At 46.6% G+C, this 20234-nt stretch overlaps 1 protein-coding gene across 1 annotated transcript; it reads right to left on the reverse strand.

Moving 5' to 3' along the window:
- Positions 1 to 233: 233 nt before the first annotated feature.
- LOC121002384 (speriolin-like protein) lies at positions 234 to 19958 on the reverse strand. Its single transcript, XM_040433846.1, has 4 exons — positions 19637 to 19958; positions 17908 to 17931; positions 1296 to 1438; positions 234 to 566 (listed from the first exon to the last, which is right to left on the reverse strand). The coding sequence occupies exons 1-4, from the start codon at positions 19956 to 19958 to the stop codon at positions 234 to 236; spliced, it is 822 nt and encodes a 273-aa protein (XP_040289780.1).
- Between the last annotated feature and the right edge of the window lie 276 nt (positions 19959 to 20234).

Consider the following 20234-nt stretch of genomic DNA (forward strand, 5'->3'; position numbering starts at 1 on the left):
CTTTGACATAAGGGACATGGGTCATCCAATGGATGCTGTACTTTGACATACAGTAGGTGCTGAGAGTAATTTCAGTGTTTACATAGCTTCACATAGCTGGATGTACAAAGCTTCTACTGAAGACTGAAGCACAACCCCAGGAGAACCCAATACCCGAAGAGCTGCCATTCTGGATCTTTATTAGTAGTTATACACTGCCGTGCTAAGTAACAGTACACAAGTTACTGTTGTTCTTAGTGTAGGAATACTGGTTTGCCATCACGTCTGGATAACTTAGATAGACATTTGAGCAGAATGAGGACGTTTTCCAGGTCAGAGGATGGCACAGCACTGTAAGCAATCTTCTTCAAGTTGGCGGGGTCACATAAGCTGCGCATTTCAGGAGAATTTGAAGGTGGGTACTCCTTCATGATTCCATACACATTAACTAGGTTCTCTGAGAAGGTTGGATGGACAGCTACATCATAACCATACTGCTTCATCAGGTTCATTATATCTTCATATCTCTGCATCATTTCAGCCTTCTTCTTCTCATGAACCTTTCCTGACTCATGGTCTGTAGATGCCTGACAAAAAGAAGTAGAGTAGGTGAGTGTAGCAAATGACCAAGAATGTGTAAAATCAATGGAAAATGGAAGAAAGTCATCACTTTTGCTAGATGTATGTCAAAAAGTAAAAAGCCTCAGAGTCTCATGCTCTACCGACTAGCTCAGTCGGTAGAGCATGAGATTCTGAGGAGGTGTTTTCTGACCATTTCTGGATTAATTTCCCTCGATCATGTCTACAGGTGGGTCTTGTTGGTGGGAGTTTTACTTATGATTTCTATTTATGTAGCCTGACTTTATAGAGGTATTTGAGGTTTCAGTAGGACATCCCCCTCCTATATTGATGTATAGTCATTTTCTGGCTACTTACATTAACTATTATTGTTACTCTATCCCACATGTTCCCCCCTGTTATTACTTTTTGAGATGCTATACATCTTTTTTGGGGGCACTGAAGTCAGTGGCCAGTGACCTGGTATGGCAATTGTAGTCATTGTTACCCATTTCTGATGTTTGTCCTATTTATGTTTTTAAGCATGTAATTTTGTATTTAATAAATTTAATATTTTTGTGATACTATATTGGGCATGGTGTCCCTGGGTTCCTTTTGTGGAACATATTTGTAGGTTAAAGTTTAACATATGGGCATACCCTTATTTGAATGAGTCCATGTGTTGTTTCTATTTATGTTAGGTGTTGGGGTGTTTTTGTTGGGGTGTTTTTGTTGCTCAGCTGTATCCCTGGTAGTACCTCCGTTATCTTCTGTGCGATGTTGGCCACAGTGACCCCATACAATCTCCCGTGATACGGAAAGATATTTGTTAGAATCCTACGGTCAAGCTGAAAGGCGATCTCCCCTATGATACGTTGCATGAGATGGAGCTCGTGAGAATCTGTGAAGGACAGAGTTACCATTAGTTGCAACGATACACACATTTGCAGAGCGATATATCAAAAAAAGAGAACTTTTCTTTTACAGACTCTGGTTTGGGTGTGGTAGTGAGCTTCAAATTTGAGAAGATCCTTATGACATTGCTTTCCTGTGCTATATCTGATTATTTTCTTTTGACCTCAGTGGAAAGTGGTGACAGAGCATCTCTCTCTCTTTGGAGGACCTGTCCTGTCCTGCATTACACAGACCACCCACTGATTTAAATAATCAGTGTGTAATGCTAAATTTCTCCTGTGGTGGCACTGCAGGGAAGTAGAGCACTTAAGCTGGGTTTACATAGCCCGAGGAGAAGCCGATTATCGGGAAGGAAGTGTTTCTTCTCAACAACTAGCTGCTTGTTCAGTGGGGGTGAAGTTCTGCATTTACATGCAGCGATCATCTCTATACTATGAGAACAGGCAATCGCTACCCCTGTCGCCTGTCCTCATACAGCTGCATTGTTTCTGGGCAGCAGACAGCACGATCTGTTTAGACAGCACGATCTTCTGTCTGGGAACGATAATTTACTTGCCTGCAGGAACGACAGTTTCACCCGATGAACGAGCCTTTTGCTCGCTCATTGGGTGATCGGCTGCACCTTTAGACGGGCAGACTATCGGGAACGAGTATTCGCAGGAACGTTCGTCCTCGATAATCTGCCCCTACAATCGGGCCGTGTAAACCCAGCATTACTGATAGACTATAGTTGATTTCTAGTTTCCCAGAAGGTGAAACATTGTGATCGCCTTATTGTCAAGGGATCCTTCTAACAAGTAGGAATTTTGCAAAAGGAAATGTGTCATCTAAATTTTTTTCTGCCAATTAAAACCAGATAGCAAAACATATCTTTTTTTTTCTTATATACATAGTTAATACGGTTAAAAAAAAGACATAAGTCCATCAAGTTCAACCAAGGCATAGGTGGGGACGCGAATACCAGAAGGAAGTGAGACTCAGATTTCTATACATTTTTATAAGCATTAATGTAATTTACTTTTAAGAATTAATCTAAACCCTTTTCAAAATTGTCCACTGTTCCTGTGTGACCACGTCCTGAGGAAGTCTATTCCACAGGTTCACAGTTCTTACAGTAAAGAAGTTTTGACGCTTCTGGAGACTGAACTTTTTCTTCTCCAGTCTGAGGCAGTGCTCCCTTGTCTTTCGAGGGCATTTGACATGGAACAGTTTTTCACCATATTTTTTGTATGGCCCATTTATATATTTGTATAGATTAATCATGTCCCCCCTGTGGGGATTTGCTCTGGTAGACAGGCTTGCGGACATAGTATACACTGCATGCAGAATTATTAGGCAAATGAGTATTTTGACCACATCATCCTCTTTATGCATGTTGTCTTACTCCAAGCTGTATAGGCTCGAAAGCCTACTACCAATTAAGCATATTAGGTGATGTGCATCTCTGTAATGAGAAGGGGTGTGGTCTAATGGCATCAACACCCTATATCAGGTGTGCATAATTATTAGGCAACTTCCTTTCCTTTGGCAAAATGGTTCAAAAGAAGGACTTGACAGGCTCAGAAAAGTCAAAAATAGTGAGATATCTTGCAGAGGGATGCAGCACTCTTAAAATTGCAAAGCTTCTGAAGCGTGATCATCGAACAATCAAGCGTTTCATTCAAAATAGTCAACAGGGTCGCAAGAAGCGTGTGGAAAAACCAAGGCGCAAAATAACTGCCCATGAACTGAGAAAAGTCAAGCGTGCAGCTGCCAAGATGCCACTTGCCACCAGTTTGGCCATATTTCAGAGCTGCAACATCACTGGAGTGCCCAAAAGCACAAGGTGTGCAATACTCAGAGACATGGCCAAGGTAAGAAAGGCTGAAAGACGACCACCACTGAACAAGACACACAAGCTGAAACGTCAAGACTGGGCCAAGAAATATCTCAAGACTGATTTTTCTAAGGTTTTATGGACTGATGAAATGAGAGTGAGTCTTGATGGGCCAGATGGATGGGCCCGTGGCTGGATTGGTAAAGGGCAGAGAGCTCCAGTCCGACTCAGACGCCAGCAAGGTGGAGGTGGAGTACTGGTTTGGGCTGGTATCATCAAAGATGAGCTTGTGGGGCCTTTTAGGGTTGAGGATGGAGTCAAGCTCAACTCCCAGTCCTACTGCCAGTTTCTGGAAGACACCTTCTTCAAGCAGTGGTACAGGAAGAAGTCTGCATCCTTCAAGAAAAACATGATTTTCATGCAGGACAATGCTCCATCACACGCGTCCAAGTACTCCACAGCGTGGCTGGCAAGAAAGGGTATAAAAGAAGAAAATCTAATGACATGGCCTCCTTGTTCACCTGATCTGAACCCCATTGAGAACCTGTGGTCCATCATCAAATGTGAGATTTACAAGGAGGGAAAACAGTACACCTCTCTGAACAGTGTCTGGGAGGCTGTTTTAATGTCTGGGAGTTGCTGCTGCACGCAATGTTGATGGTGAACAGATCAAAACACTGACAGAATCCATGGATGGCAGGCTTATGAGTGTCCTTGCAAAGAAAGGTGGCTATATTGGTCACTGATTTGTTTTTGTTTTGTTTTTGAATGTCAGAAATGTATATTTGTGAATGTTGAGATGTTATATTGGTTTCACTGGTAAAAATAAATAATTGAAATGGGTATATATTTGTTTTTTGTTAAGTTGCCTAATAATTATGCACAGTAATAGTCACCTGCACACACAGATATCCCCCTAAAATAGCTAAAACTAAAAACAAACTAAAAACTACTTCCAAAAATATTCAGCTTTGATATTAATGAGTTTTTTGGGTTCATTGAGAACATGGTTGTTGTTCAATAATAAAATTAATCCTCAAAAATACAACTTGCCTAATAATTCTGCACTCCCTGTAGAGGCAATGACAATGTCTTTAACTTAAACAGTTCGGTGTTTATTCACACATAAGGATAAGCAAAACAAAAAGTCAGTTTCAAGGAAAACAGTCACCTTGAGTCTGGTGTTTGTTCACACCATGCAGCAATGCAGAAGTCCTTGGACATAGCAGAAACCACCTGCTCTCATGCCAACAAGGTAGCAGCCCTTTGCCCAGGCCCAAACTCCCAGGTCCCAACACAGAGACTAACAGAGCTTCACTGTCAGAGAGGAGTAAATTCCTACCACCTGACAGTGCTGCCTGTGTTTTATAGCCCAAACCAAGACCTGGCCTGGAACGTGGGGAGAAGTCACCCACCCTGCCCTTTGGCTGCTACCAGTAAGAGCCGGCCCGGATCGGCTTTACAGCCATACAAAATAGCAAAACCATGTCAGCAGGCACTAGCTGCCGCTGAAACATGAAATTACCGTCTCTTACCTCACCGAGGCCAGGAATCTCGGTGACATATACCTTCCGTCAATGACGGAACCTTTTGCCTTCCTACATACCTCTCTCTTTGTTCAAGCCTGAGGTGGTCAACACTTGCCAGACAGTGTACCCGTGACAGGGCATCCACATTTCCCTGTAAGCGGCCTGCCCTGTGTTCCACTGAGAACTTAAAGTTCTGTAATGACAAGAACCACCTGGTGACCCGAGCATTCCTCTCTTTGGCTTGGCTCATCCACTTGAGAGGGGAGTGGTCGGTAACCAGACAGAACTTTTTCCCCAACAGATAATAGCAGGCTCGAGTGCCCATTTGATGGCCAGGCACTCTCTCTCCACTATACTGTACCTAGTCTCGGCTGGGGTAAGCTTTCGGCTCAGGAAAACAACAGGATGTTCCTCCCCATTGATGTCCTGAGAGAGTACAGCCCCAAGGCCTACTTCAGAGGCATCGGTCTGTACCACAAATTCCCTCTTAAAGTCAGGTGTCACCAATGCCAGGGACCCTCACAGGGCAGACTTCAAAGTGGAGAAAGCTTTTTCCGCCTGTTCATTCCACTTAATCGTCACTGACTTACGTCCCTTCAAAAGGTCTGTCAATGGTGCGGCGACTGTAGCAAAATTGGGGACAAACCTCATATAGTACCCCACCATACCCAGGAAGGACTTTACTTGCCGAGTAGTGACAGGTCGGGGCCAATTCCTAATTGCCTCAATTTTGTTCACCTGAGGTTTGATCATTCCGCGCCTAATTACATACCCCAGGTACTTGGTCTCTTCTAACCCTATTGCGCACTTTTTTTGGTTAGCGGTTAAGCCAGCCTTCCTAAGGGAGTCCACTACAGCCTGTACTTTAGATAGGTGACTTTCCCAGTCCGGTGCTATGGATAACAATATCGTCCAGGTACGCCGAAGCGTACCGATGATGTGGACATAGTACAATGTCCATTAGCCTTTGAAACATGGCGGGAGGGCCATGTAGACCAAAGGGTAATACCTAGTACTGATACAGCCCCTCTGGTGTGATAAAAGCCGTTTTTTACTTGGCAGCCTCCGTCAAGGGTACCTGCCAGTACCCTTTGGTGAGGTCCAACACAGAAAAATACCGAGCTTGGCCAAACTTCTCAATAAGCTCATCTACTCTGGGCATGGGATATGCGTCAAACTTGGACACCTCACTCAGTTTGCGGAAGTCGTTACAGAACCACAATGTCCCATCCGGCTTGGGTATTAAGACTATCGGACTGGCCCATTCACTTTTTGACTCCTCGACGACACCTAGCTGGAGCATTAGCTGCACTTCCTCTGCAATGGCTTGTCACGAAGCCTCGGGTACCCGGTATGGTTTTAACCAGACTTTTGCCTGAGGCTCAGTGATAATGTCATGCCGGATTATGGACGTGCGTCCAAGGCAGTGGCGTACCAAGGGGGGGGCGGGGGGGGGGCGGCCCGCCCCGGGTGCCACTCACAAGGGGGGTGCCAGTGGCGTAGGGATCGCCATAGCAGCCATAGCAATGGCTATGGGGCCCTACGCCACTGGGGGCCCGCCGCGACTGAGGATAAAAAAATAAAAAAAATGTGGCGAGTGGGCCAGGCGTGGCGCTGTGATAGGGGCAGGGCTCCAGATGGTCTCTCCCCCTGTGCTGCTGCCGCCGCGGCCAATAAGAAGAGGGACAGGGCCGGGGGAGGGGCTGTGGCCACTGCGCCACCAATGAAGATATCTTCATTAACATTGAGTGCGGCCCCCCCCCCCAGTATAATAAACATTGAGTGCGGCCCCACCCCAGTATAATAAACATTGAGTGCGGCCCCCCCAGTATAATAAACATTGAGTGCGGCCCCCCCAGTATAATAAACATTGAGTGCGCCCCCCCCCCAGTATAATAAACATTGAGTGCGGCCCCCCCCCAGTATAATAAACATTGGTGGGCAGTGGGCAGTGCCAATGAGGGTTAAAAAATTAAAAATTAACTCACCTCCTCCAATTGATCGCGTAGCTGCTGCCGGTCTCCTTGTAATTTCTTCAGGACCTGTGGTGACGTCACTGAGCTGCAGCCTCTATCACATGGTCCATTACCATGGTGATGGATCATGTGATGTATCATGTGATGAGCTCAGTGACATCACCACAGGTCCTTTGACAGGTCCTGAAGAAAGTACAGGAGACCGGCTGCTACGCGATCAATTGGAGGTGGTGAGTTAATTTTTATTTATTTTTTTAACCCTCATTGGCACTGCCCACCAATGTTTATTATGTTGGGGGGGGCGCACTGTGCCACCAATGTTTATTATACTGGGATGTTGGGGGGGGCGCACTGCACCACCAATGTTTATATGTTTATTATGCTAGGGAGGGGGGGCGCACTGCCCACCAATGTTTATTATGTTGGGGGGGCACACTGCGCCACCAATGTTTATTATACTAGGGTGTTGGGGGGGGGGCGCACTGCACCACCAATGTTTATATGTTTATTATACTAGGGAGGGGGGGCGCACTCCGCCACCAATGTTTATTATGTTGGGGGGGCGCACTGCGCCACCAATGTTTATTATACTGGGGTTTAAGGGGGTGCAGGTTTTTATTTTATTAAGGAAGGGTTAAGGGGTCTATTAAGGGGTGGTTAATGGGTTTTATTAAGGGGGGTTAATGGATTTATTTCGTTAAGGGGGTGTGCAGAGGTTTATTTTATTAAGGGGTTTTATTTTTATTTATAAATATTATTGAAAACATTGAAAAAAGTTTGTGCATGTTTTCTTAATTTTCTTGGGGAAGGGGGGGGGGTTTTGCCAAACAAAGGGTTCGCCCCGGGTGCCAAATGCTCTAGGTACGCCCCTGGTCCAAGGAGGTCCGAGAATACATCCGTGTTCCGACTAATGAACTCCCTGGCTTCCTGAGCCTGTTTAGAAGAGAGGCTGTCAGCAATTTTCACTGTGGCAGCCACTTCCCTTGCTACAGACAGAGGGGCCAAAACCGCTCCCCCTAAGAACTCTGGTCGTGGGCTGACTTTCTCTCCATGGTTTGAGCAGATTCACATGGTACACCTGCTCTGGCCTTTGCCTCCCTGGCTGGTGTACCTTGTAATCTACTTCTCCAATTCTTTCAAGTACCTCGTAGGGCCCCTGCCACCTAGCTAGGAACTTACTGTCTACAGTCGGTACCAGAACCAACACCAGATCACCCGGGTTAAAGTTCCGGACCCGAGCCTGCCGATTATAGATCCTACTCTGGGCTCGCTATGCTGTCTCCATATGCTCCCTAACCAGAGGTAACACTGTTTCCATCCGTCCTTGCATCTGGGTGACGTATTCAGCAACACTTTTGTGCGGTGTGGGTTGTTGTTCCCACACCTCTTTGGCCACATCCAACAGACCGAGAGGGTGTCTACCGTATAGCAGTTCGAAGGGCGAGAACCCAGTAAAGGCCTGGGGCAATTCTCGCACTGCGAACATGAGATAGGGCAGAAGAAGTTCCCTCATGACCTAGGACATAAACGGGGTCCCTTGGTCAGTCAGAACCTCCTTAGGCAGACCCACTCGAGAAAACATCTCCATTAACTCCTTAGCTATAAGTTTGGCTGATGTATGTGTAGTGTCCCACTAGGTATGCGTGGGCACTACACAAGGGTCAATTGGGTGACGTGTTACTCCTGCTCACAAGGGACAGTAATATTACATTTAACTGTGTGCTTTAATGTATTTTTCTATGTATTTTTACATGCAATGTTTTCCCCTGTGTCATGCATAGCAGGCCTAATAGGGTGTAGTTAGGCATCCTAGACACTAGAGGGAGATAGGGATCCCCTAGTATAAATGTCCAGGCCCAGACAGGGAGGAGGCAGGTCATAGTCAGGAGTCTGTGGAGACAGAAGTGAGAAGGCACCAGCCCGAGATATGCTGAGAGCCTCCTCCTGACATGCAGCTAGATAGTCCTGGTTTCTAGTTGCACTAGGAGGCTAGGAAGAGTACAGTCTGCCTGGAGACCAGTCATCCAGCCAACACAGATGAGCTACCCCAGTAGTAGGACAGCACCTCCTGGGAGAAACCTGCAGCCACCTTGCAAAGCCAGTAGTGAAGACAGCTAGGAAAAGAAGGTATTGTAACCTTAAAGAGGACCTTTCACTTGTATACAAACTAAAAACAAACTATATCAGTGGGCAGAGCGGCGCCCAGAGGTCCCCCTGCACTTACTAGTATGTCTGGGTGCCGCTCCGTTCGCCCGGTATAGGCTCCGGTGTCTGCGCTCACTGGACTGATTTTTTGTATGAGGCGTGTCCCTTGCTGCAGCGCTGGCCAATCGCAGCGCACAGCTCATAGCCAGCTATGAGCTGTGCGCTGCGATTATCTCCGGAGACGTTGAGGTCTGCCAACTCCGGACCCGGCGGCAAGTCCTCCACGTCTCCCACCATCACACTTAGCGGGGTTGTCTCCCCCTCTTCCACCGAAGTGGAGGTCACCCCTACCGCTGGCCCTTCGGACTCAGGTTACCATGGTTTTGGTCTCCCCCCTGAGTCGGGCCACTCTGCTAGGGTTGCGTCTGTCTCCCGGGTATCAGTAACTTTATTAACCGGCCACAGTGCCGGGAAACTGGGAGAATTATGAGTCCATACTGTAATTTTGTGGCAACAGCCACCTCATGAGTCCACCTGCCGGCCACCATTGATAGAGAGACCAGGGCGGTGGGATAGTCCTTTAAGTCTCTATGTATACACACTACGCCGACCTTTTGGCCAGTATACTCAGCGGGCTATACCAGGGCAGCTCTTACCAGGGACACTAGGCTCCCTGAATCCAGCAGAGCCACCACTAGAGTGTCCCCCACTTCCACCTGGCACAGGTGGCTATTGTCTATAGTCTCTGAGGTTCCTGTGGCACACAACTTCCTGGCATATAATGAGTGGCGGTAGCCATAGTTGGTGTCCATGGGTTCACCCCGATAGGGACAGTCGGCCTTTATGTGTGCAGGCTCCTGACATCACCAGTATACCACCGAGGCTGGGTCTACAGGGGGTATGCCCCAGGCGGGCTTGGCTGCCACCGGCCACCGGGTCTGGGGTGGAGATTTCCGGGGTTTGACTGGCCCCCTCCCAAAAGAATCCCCCTGTAGATTTTTGGTGGCCTCGTAGCACTCGTGGCATTACCCTGAGACACCTGGCTGATCCAGTGCTGGAAGAGGTACGGCAAATCCCTTCAGAACACATCCGCCAAGAGACGGTCCAGCATAGAAGTGGGGGTCAGTACGTCAGGCTGCAGCCATTTTTGCAAACGGTGTAACAGGTCATAATACTGCGGTCTGGCGGGTTCAACCGGGTTAAATTCCCACTGATGCACTCGCTGGGCCCGGACCAACACATTCACCCCCAGTCTCGCCAGGATCTCACCTTTTACGATCAGGAAGTCAGCCGCTTGATCATCGGGGAGATCGAAAAAAACTTGCTGGGGTCCAGATGCCAGGAACGGAACGACGACCTCAGCCCACTGGTCTCGGGGTGACTTTTCCCTCACGGCCACCTTTTCGAACACCGCCAAATAGGTCTTGTCGCCATATTAGGGATCGCCGCACGGACAGCTTTCCGGGCATCGTGGACGTTCAGGGATGCTCCTGCCGCTTGCAATGCCATCACATGTTGCAATAGCAGCTGGTTAGTTTCCTGCTGCTGCTTGTTAGCCTCCCACTGCAGCAAGTTAGCCTCCACGAGGGCCTTCACGACCGCCTCCATTTTGTCAGGGGACACGGGTCATAACTTTGCCGGCTTAATGTAGGACATGCACTTGTGCCGGGGAAAACAAAAAAATTGTGTTTTCCCGCATCAGACACCCATTGTGGGGATTTGCTCTGGTAGACAGGCTTGCGGACACAGTATAGAGGCAACGACAACGTCTTTAAAGGGATTCTGTCACCTCTCATAACCCAAATTCGGATTTTAAACCAGTCATGCTCCACAGCTTACCTTGAATCGGCTGTGCTGTTCTATATTGTAATCCGTCCAGTAGTTTTGCAGAAAAACGACTTTTATAATTATGCAAATTAACCCTGAAGGTGCCCAGAGGGGCGTTATGTTCCCCTTTGTGTGCCCAGTAATGCCCCTCTTACAGTGCCCAAAACGCCCTTCTCCAGAATCCCTAACCGCCCACAGCGTCTCATCCCTCTCCTCCCCCTCCTCCCCCTCCCTGACGGCCGAGCAAAGTCTCGCGCAGATGCAGTACCCACTGAGGGCTGCGCCAGTGCGATTTGCTGGAGACTGAGGGCAGGAGCTTCATCGTCGTCACTGGGCATGCGCCGAGCCCAGTGACGTCCGATGCTCGCTCTTCCCTCAGTCTCCAGCAAATCGCACTGGCGCAGCCCTCAGTGGGTACTGCATCTGCGCGAGACTTCGCTCGGCCGTCAGGGAGGGGGAGGAGGGGGAGGAGAGGGATGAGACGCTGTGGGCGGTTAGGGATTCTGGAGAAGGGCGTTTTGGGCACTGTAAGAGGGGCGTTACTGGGCACACAAAGGGGAACATAACGCCCCTCTGGGCACCTTCAAGGTTAATTAGCATAATTATAAAAGTCGTTTTTCTGCAAAACTACTGGACGGATTACAATATAGAACAGCACAGCCGATTCAAGGTAAGCTGTGGAGCATGACTGGTTTAAAATCCGAATTTGTGTTATACGAGGTGACAGAATCCCTTTAACTTTAACAGTTCAGTGTTTATTCACACATAAGTATAAGCAAAACAAAAAGTCAGTTTCAAAGAAAACAGTCACCTTGAGTCTTATGTTTGTTCACACCATGCAGCAATGCAGAAGTCCTTGGACATAGCAGAAACCACCTCTTCTCATGCCAACAAGGTAGCAGGCCTTTACCCAGGCCCAAACTCCCAGGTCCCAAAACAGAGACTGACAGAGCTTCACTGTCAGAAAGGAGTAAATTCCTACCACCTGACAGTGCTGCCTGTGTTTTATAGCCCAAACCAAGATCCGGCCTGGAACGTGGGGAGGAGCCACCCACCCTGCACTTTGGCTGCTCCCAGTAAGAGCTGGCCCGGATCGGCTTTACAGCCACACTAAATAGCAAAACCATGTCAACCAGCACTAGCTGCCGCTGACACATGAAATTACCGTCTCTTACCTCACCGAGGCCAGGAATCTCGGTGACACATACCTTCCGTCAATGACGGACCCTTGCGCCTTCCTACACCCCTTAGACATCTCTTCTCAAGACTAAATAAATGTAATTTATTTTAATCTTTCTTCATAACTAAGACCTTCCATGGCCCTTATCAGTTTAGTCGCTCTCCTCTGTACTTTTTCCAGCTGCTCCTTTCTATGGACTGGTGCCCAGAACTGAACTGCATATTCCAGATGAGGCCGCACCAACACTTTGTAAAGTGGTAATATTACATCTTATGGGGTGAATACTAATGAAGCGCTTCCATTTTGGAAGTGCTCATTTGTACCGGAGGACTGGGAATCGGTGAAGGCTCTGTATTCACCGCTTCCTTGTCCTCGGCTGTTCGCTGTGAAGGCTGAGCACAGTATAAGGGTGTGCTGTGACCTCACGGTGTGTGCGCCGGGTCACAGCACAGCCGACAGCAGGAAGAAGTGGAGGTGAGGAGTGGCGGCGTCCAGCAGAAGGAGAGGTAAGTGTTTTTTTTTATTGTATTTGCTCTGTGGCACTGGTGCTCATAGTGGGGGCATAATAAATGGCACTGGGGGCATAATAAATGGCACTGGAGGCTCATAATGGGGGCTCATAATTGGCATGAGGGGGTCATAAATGGCACTGGGCCTCATAACTGGCATGGGGGCTCATAACTGGCATGGGACTAATGGGGGCTCATAAATGGCATAGGGGCTCATAATGCGGGCTCATAAATGGCATGGGGGGCTGATCTCAGACATGGGGGTCTGATCTGAGGTCTTACTGGGGTCTTATTAACATTGGGGGTCTGATCTGAGGTCTGATTAAGGGGATTATTAACATTGGGGGTCTGATTTGGGCTGTCAGATGAGGTCTGATTAACATTGGGGTCTGATTGCTGGCCTGATCTGAGATCTGATGAAAAATATTTTTTTTCTTATGGGCCGGTGCATCTTATAGGGCGAAAAATACGGTAACTGGTCTATAATTACCTGTGGAGGACCTAGATCCTTTTTTCAATATGGGCACCACATTGCCTTGCGCCAATCACTTGGCACTGTACCAGTACCTAGAGAATCTTTAAAAATTATAAACAGGGGCACAGCAATGACTGAACTGAGCTCTTTAAAAACTCTTTGGTGTAATCCATCTGGACCCGGAGTCTTGTCTACATTTACCTTATTTAACTTGGACCATATATACAGTTAGCCAACTGAGTATATTACTGGATGTACCAGCAGCCCTAGCACCACAGATATCAGCTCCTTTCTCTTGAACATAACTATGAGGGTGACCATCTTGCTTGAGCTGTTCTTAACAGCATTTAGAGAATTGCTTTACAGCAGCCACATGGGCCATAAATACAATGGTCAGGAGGGGACCTCTTTGACTTCTATAGGGGAGTTTTCTAGGCATACACTGTGACCTGTGCAGAGGTCAGGAGATAAGGTCTGGCCGACCATCGGCTGTATTAAGGGTGTATGCAATCGATTGTTGCCAGATAGCTCGCAGAGGACACCACTGCTATTACATGCACCAATGTCCTCCGCAGCATGGGGAGGAGCGATCAATATGCCATCGCTCGTCCCCATGCAGGACAGCGGTGTGCCGGCGGAAGATCGTGATTACACAGCACGATCTGCTGCCGAAAAATCCTGATCTTTCAGCATGCTGAAAGATCTGAATTGCCTTATGAATGAACATGTGCTCATTCATCGGGCAATCGGAGGCAGTATTAGACTGCCAGATGATCGCTAATGAGTGCTCATAGGAACGCTCGTTAGCGATTATCAGGCAGAAAATCTGCCAGTCTAATATACCCTTTACACTGGTCGATGATCGGCAGATAATTGCTAACGAGCTTTTGTAGAAACGCTCGTTAGTGATGATCTGGCAGTGTAATTCTGCCGCCAATTACCTGATGAACGAGCAAACGCTTGTTCATAGAGTAATCGGAATCCTTTAGCATGCTTAAAAATCATTGTTTGCTGGCAGTAGGTTGTGCTGTGTAATCACGATCTGCTGCCGGCAAATAATGGTTCAGTATGGTGACGAGCGATGGCATTAGCGCTGCATGTAATAGCAGTGGTCTCAGTTGCTGATGAACACACGATTGTTGGGAAGGAACCCTTCTTTCCCGACAATCTCCTACTAAATCTTTTAATATAATACAGCCCTAACCTATTGTAAATGGTGGATTCTGTGTTATCTATACACAGAGGTGATATATGCCATTCTAATCCTGCCTGTAATGATAAGCAGATAACTGCAGTAAAGTGATCTTTACAGACCAAGAAGTGGCGTCTATTATTAGGCCTTGTGATCAGTGAGAAAAAACTGCAGGATTTTATGGTTTTTGTTTAAATATAGATATTGACATGGGATATTAAAATAACATCACCAAAAATTCATACAGATTTATACAATAGTTCATTTTCTGAAGACACATTCCCCAGAAGCAGGCCATCCACTACAAATTTTAAACAACCACTTTATAAACCACTTCCTTACTTATCAACATTTGTTTTGGTAAATCTGGGGCATTCATCTCTGCCCACTTCATTGTGGGCATTACATAAGCCCCACCTACAGTTATGTTCAAAATAATAGCAGTGTGTTTAAAAAAGGGAATAAAGCTCAAATCCTTCTAATAACTTTTATTTCCATACACACAAATGCATTGGGAACACTGCACATTCTATTCCAAATCAAAACATGACGAAAAATATATCAAATTTGTGTTGTCCCTCTAAAAAAGATGAAGAAAGGTAAATATTTGACTGTTCAGAAAAATAGCAGTGTTTGTATTCTTCTTTACAAACTCAAACATTCCCTATATAAACTGAAAAATGTTTAAAGATTTTGCTTTGCTTTGAATCACTTCACTAATATCTAGTTGTATAACCGCTGTTTCTGAGAACGGCTGGACATCTGTGCTGCATGGAGTCAACCAACCTCTGGCCCCTGTGAACAGGTATTCCAGCCCAGGATGATTGGACTACATTCCACAGTTCTTCTCTATTTCTTGGTTTTGCCTCAGAAACTGCATTTTTTATGTCACCCCACAAGTTTTCCATTGGATTAAGATCAGGGCTGTCTTTAATATTGATTGGACCCTGGGCAAGAATTTACTTGGGCCCCCTGGATCCCGCCTTCACACACCCTAGCATGCAATCACCCCCTTCACCACAACACACAACACACAGTGAATGGGTCCGCATCCGAGCCGCCAAAAGCACATGCAGTATCAGGAGTGGTCCACACCACACCCCTGCCTTGCAGCCTCACAGGAGTACAGGACCAGTATCTGCACACGTATGTATGGCATAATTGGGATGCACATCACACATGACATGACACAGGTCTTTACCAGGCACATTATTATTGCCACATGTGTCACATGCCACTACTGACTGTACAGCCGTTAAGAGTTCAGACAGTTCACAGTTCCATTTCCTTCAGAAAAGCGAGCCTGCCGTGCACTACAGCGACTTACAGGTAGAGGCAGTGGCGTTGCTATGGCTGGTGTCACCCTTTGCTCAGGGGGGCCCTCATGGTGTGGTCATTTTTACTAAGGAATATAGTTTAACCGTTTATGTCCAAAAGAGAAAAAAAGAAGTCACTAAGTCAGCTCCAATCAGATATCTGCACATAGACCAAGACTCTTGGTCTATGTGCAGATTGATATCTGATTGGAGCTGACTTCCTATTTTCTCTTTTGCACATAAATAGTTAAACTATATTCCTTAGTGAAAATGACCAGTCCACACCACACCATGAGGGCCCCCCTGAGCAAAGATTAGTAAATGTGGCCGGGTGGCCCCAGGCCACAGTTCAGCAGCAGACAGAGAGAACCCAACCCCTTATGTCTCCTGGGGCTGGGGCCATCTCTATAATAATCCCCTACTAATTTATGAATGGGGTTAATTAATAATTTGGTGACCTGACCGACTGACCGGTCTAAATTCCTAATATAAATAAAGTCAATATGCGTGCAGCTCTACCTACCTCCTCCTCCTGGCGCGGCAGTGGCAGATCTGCCTATGTAAGGTGAGTGAGTCACTGGTGGTCACGTGAGTCCGTGACTCACCACCCAATCCCTTTAGCTCCGGAGGCGGACACTTAGTCCCTGCTGCTGGCTGCTCCGCCGCGGCGCCACTCACCAGGCTGCGGTGAGTCACACTCACACACCCCCTTTACCACGTGATGGCGCCGACGACGTGCTTGCTTGTAAGTTGTTCTGAAGAAGACTGCATAGTGAATCGGGAAACGGAGCTCCCTTGGGCCCACAGGAGCAACTGGGCCCGGGGCAGCTGCCCCTCTTGTCCTGCGGCAAAGACGGCCCTTAAGATCTGGGGATTGGGCTGGCCGCTCCATAACGTCAATCTTGTTGGTCTGGAACCAAGATGTTGCACGTTTACTGGTGTGTTTGGGGTCGTTGTCTTGTTGGAACACCCATTTCAAGGGCATTTCCTCTTCGGCATAAGGCAGCATGACCACTTCAAGTATTCTGATGTATTCAAACTGATCCATGATCCCTGGTATGCGATAAATAGGCCCAACACCGTAGTATGAGAAACATCCCCATACCATGACGCTTGCGCCACCATGCTTCACTGACAAACTGTCTCTGGAGACTAGACCCAAAAAGAACAATCTTACTTTCATCAGTCCACAAAATGTTGCACCATTTCTCTTTAGTCCAGTCAATGTTCTCTTTGGCAAATTGTAACCTCTTCAGAACATGTCTTTTTTTCAACAGTGGGACTTTGCGGGGGCTTCTTGCAGATAGCTTGGCTTCACATAGGTGTCATCTAATTGTAACAGTACTCACAGGTAACTTTAGACCTTCTTTGATCTTCCTAGAGCTGATTGTTGGCTGAGTCCTTGCCATTTTGGCCATTGTTCTATCCATTCGAATGGTAGTTTTTCTCTTTCTTCCACGTCTTTCAGGTTTTGGTTGCCATTTTAAAGCATTTGCAATAGTTTTAGCTGAGCAGCCTATCATTTTCTGCACTTCTTTATATATTTTCCCCTCTCCAATCAACTTTTTAATCAAGGTACACTGTTCTTCTGAACAATGTCTGGAACGACCAATTTTCCTCAGAATTTCAGAGAGAAATGCACTGTAACCAGCATGTACAACATTTGCTGCCTTCCTTGCTTAAATAAGGGCAATCATTGCCAACTGTTTTTCAAATAATGAATGACCTCACTCATGGAACTCCATACTGCTATTATTTTTAACATGCCCCTTTCTATAAGTGATTGAATTACACAGAATCAGCAGCATGCATGGCATGACTGTTAGGTCTGTTGGATTTCTATTACTCTACTACACCTGCTAGTAAATTATTAGCCATGTAGAAATATCATTTCTACCAAAAACAGTGATTGATCAGGTTAATGATGTCTGACTCTGGTATTATTTTGAACGCAACTGTATATTCAGGCCAGGACAAGCCACATTTGCTGGGACAATCCTGAAAAATTTGGGATGTTGGCAACCATGCACTTGGCATTCACAGTTGGTCTCTGAAGGTTTTCAGTCATTGACAACATGTAAAAACAATAAATCATAATGTAATGGTGCTAATAATGAGTTTCGGAAGCTGTTTGTAGACCTATGCCACCCCATTAGTTGAGCCAGCCACATGTTCTTTGCGGCCAAGATCTGTAGAGTAATGCCAGCTTCATTCTCTTTGCTCTATGTCAGCAAGAAGAATCAGAAGGAATAAGAAGCCTCAACAATCTGTTGTCTTCCGGAAAATTACAGGACAGGATAGAAGGTATCATTGACAGCACCACCCAAGTTTTGCATGCTGTAATTCTTCTCTATTCCCATTTGAACATTTATGATCCCACTTCTGAGACCTCCTAAAGTTTCAGAGGTGTGGATATACCATAAATGTCCAGATGGGAATAACCCTTAATATTCAACAATATATGTAATATGCAAAATGGAAGTCACTTACTTTGAGGAGAGTGTGTTCCACATTCTTTATTAGGCGGCCAGTCATGGGTGGGGGGGGGATGGGGGGGACCATGACATTTTAGAAGAAAGGAAGAGAAAGGAAAAAATTAGATTCACTTTACCATTGGGTATCGTACACAACTCATTAGAACAATGCTACTCAACTCTAGTACCTCCAACAGGTCATGATTTAAGGATATCCTACATGACAAGGCAAGGAAGATGAGAAAGCAAGGGTAGGTACCCGTCCAGGAGTCCACCTCGCTACCCGTAAGGGGGGGGGGCACAATTAATTAATGAGCGCTGAACCTGCTCCATGGTCTTCTTCTCCAGATGCCTGCGCTGCACTAGGCGCACCGCACAGTGTCCGATCACAATGCACCGCTGGCGCCCAGACACAGTGCTGCACAAAAAGCTGCCCATAAGAGAAGAGAGGTGAGTATCTTTTTTGGTATGGTCTGAGGTCTGCATTTAGGGGTCTAGGGGTGTAATAGTGGCAACAGGGGTCTGATTGGAGGTCTGTATGAACTTGGGGTCTATATAAAAGTGGGGGTCGCATAAATATTGTGACTGATCTGGGGTCTGTTAAAATTTGGGTGCTGATTGGCATCTATAAATGTGAGGGCTGATCTGGTGTCTGTATAAATTGGGGAGCTGATTTGGGGTCTGTATAAATTTGGGGGCTGATCTGGCATCTGTATAAATTTGGGGACTGATTTATGGTTTCTGTACATTTAGGGACTGATCTGGGGTATGTATAAATTTGGAGTCTGATCTTTTGTCTGTATAAATTTAGTGGCTGATCTTGCGTCTCTCTAGATGTTTGGTGGCTGATCTTGCTTCTGTATAAATCTGGAGACTGGTTTGGAGTCTGCATAAACTTGAGGTCTGCTTTGCAAAATTTGTAAAAGTCTCCCATCCACCATGTGCCATATACAGTGTTGGACTGCAGTGCCTAGGACCCACCAGTAAAATTCAATCTGGGGGCCCACTGCACGGATACATGAAAAATATTACCTGCTCACACATCGGCATGCAGCAGGGTACTACAAGATGATTGATTATGGGGGTCCCTGCAGTGACTTCAAGAAAGTGGGTCTCTGGGGAAAGAGAAAGCTGGCTGGCCTGCTTCTATATCTAGAAGTCATCTCAGCCAGATGGTGCATCTACAGTAACATAATAAACTGGGTGGTTTGTTAAATAATCTTCTCAGTCTTTGTACGGATGTATAGGCTGGTTGAGATGCTGTATGTAGTACAAGTCAGTCTATTGTGCCATGTACCACTTGTACAGGGAGTGGGGGCCCACCTTATTTAGGGGCCCACCGGGGGATTCACCTGTACCCCTGTGGGCCAATCCGAGTCTGGCCATATAGTAATACTGATGTCTTCCTATGAGGCAGAGGGGGCTACACACCCCTGTCGTCACCCGTAAGTCTTTTTTTTATTTTATATGTTTTAATCTATTTATTAGAATCTGACAATGGCCCTGGTTTTAACCAGGACCCCTATCGTGTTCTCTAACTTCTTCCTCCTCCATACCCACCAGTCCTACAGCAATTAATCTATTTATAAGAAAGTAATATCACTTTAAACTGCTCCGCCTAGGGCACTAAAATACTTCATCCCGGCCCTGTGGTGGCAGAGAGGACTTTGGGTGCCCAGACACCAGGGCCATGGTGCAACTACTACCCGTGCACCCCTGTAGCTAGCCTGGAATTGACATCTTACCTATAGCTGCATGTTGTTTGGCACCATCTGGTTGACATCTAGAGTCCTCGGTGTGTCCGGTCTCTTCCTTGTGCTGTTTATGACTATCCATTGAGGGTTTGGCACCATCCATCTTGTATCTACAATCTTCCTCTCTGTGTTTGGTTGTCACGCCGCAGAGCTGTAGCTCATCAGGATTGTGGCTTGATTTCTCCAAGATGTTCCTCAGTTCTGCATTTTCTTGCGTTAACTGAAGGATCTTCCTCAGCTCTATGTTCTGCTGCTTCAAATTATCGTTTTCGCTCTTTAAGAGATTTGTGTCGTAGCAGCCGGATAGCTCCATCTTTACAAGGTGACAGGGACGCTGGAAGGCTGAATGGCTGGCGTACACACCGCTGGGATGTATGAAAGTCCTTCACAGAACACAGCTTGTGACATCACAATGTCTTACCTATGTCACTGTGTCACATAAGGAAAATATAGAACATTTATCAAAGCTGCCCAATAGTAAGACGCTCTTTGTTGCCCATAGCAACCAATCAGAGCTTAGCTTTCGTCTCTTAAACTGCTGTTGAAAAATGGAAGTTGAGCTCTGACTGGTTGCTATGGGCAACGAGGG

The sequence above is a fragment of the Bufo bufo genome, chromosome 5, assembly GCF_905171765.1.
Source record: "Bufo bufo chromosome 5, aBufBuf1.1, whole genome shotgun sequence".
Lineage (NCBI taxonomy): Eukaryota > Metazoa > Chordata > Amphibia > Anura > Bufonidae > Bufo > Bufo bufo.

What these genes read in the sequence shown, in the direction of transcription:
- LOC121002384 (XM_040433846.1), bottom strand. Translation starts at nt 19,958, where the DNA reads ATGGAGCTATCCGGCTGCTACGACACAAATCTCTTAAAGAGCGAAAAC. An exon ending in TGGAACACACTCTCCTCAAA is followed by an intron (nt 1,439 to 17,907) that starts GTAAGTGACTTC and finishes TGTCCTTCACAG; the next exon opens with ATTCTCACGAGCTCCATCTC. An exon ending in TCGCACAGAAGATAACGGAG is followed by an intron (nt 567 to 1,295) that starts GTACTACCAGGG and finishes TCTTTTTGTCAG; the next exon opens with GCATCTACAGACCATGAGTC.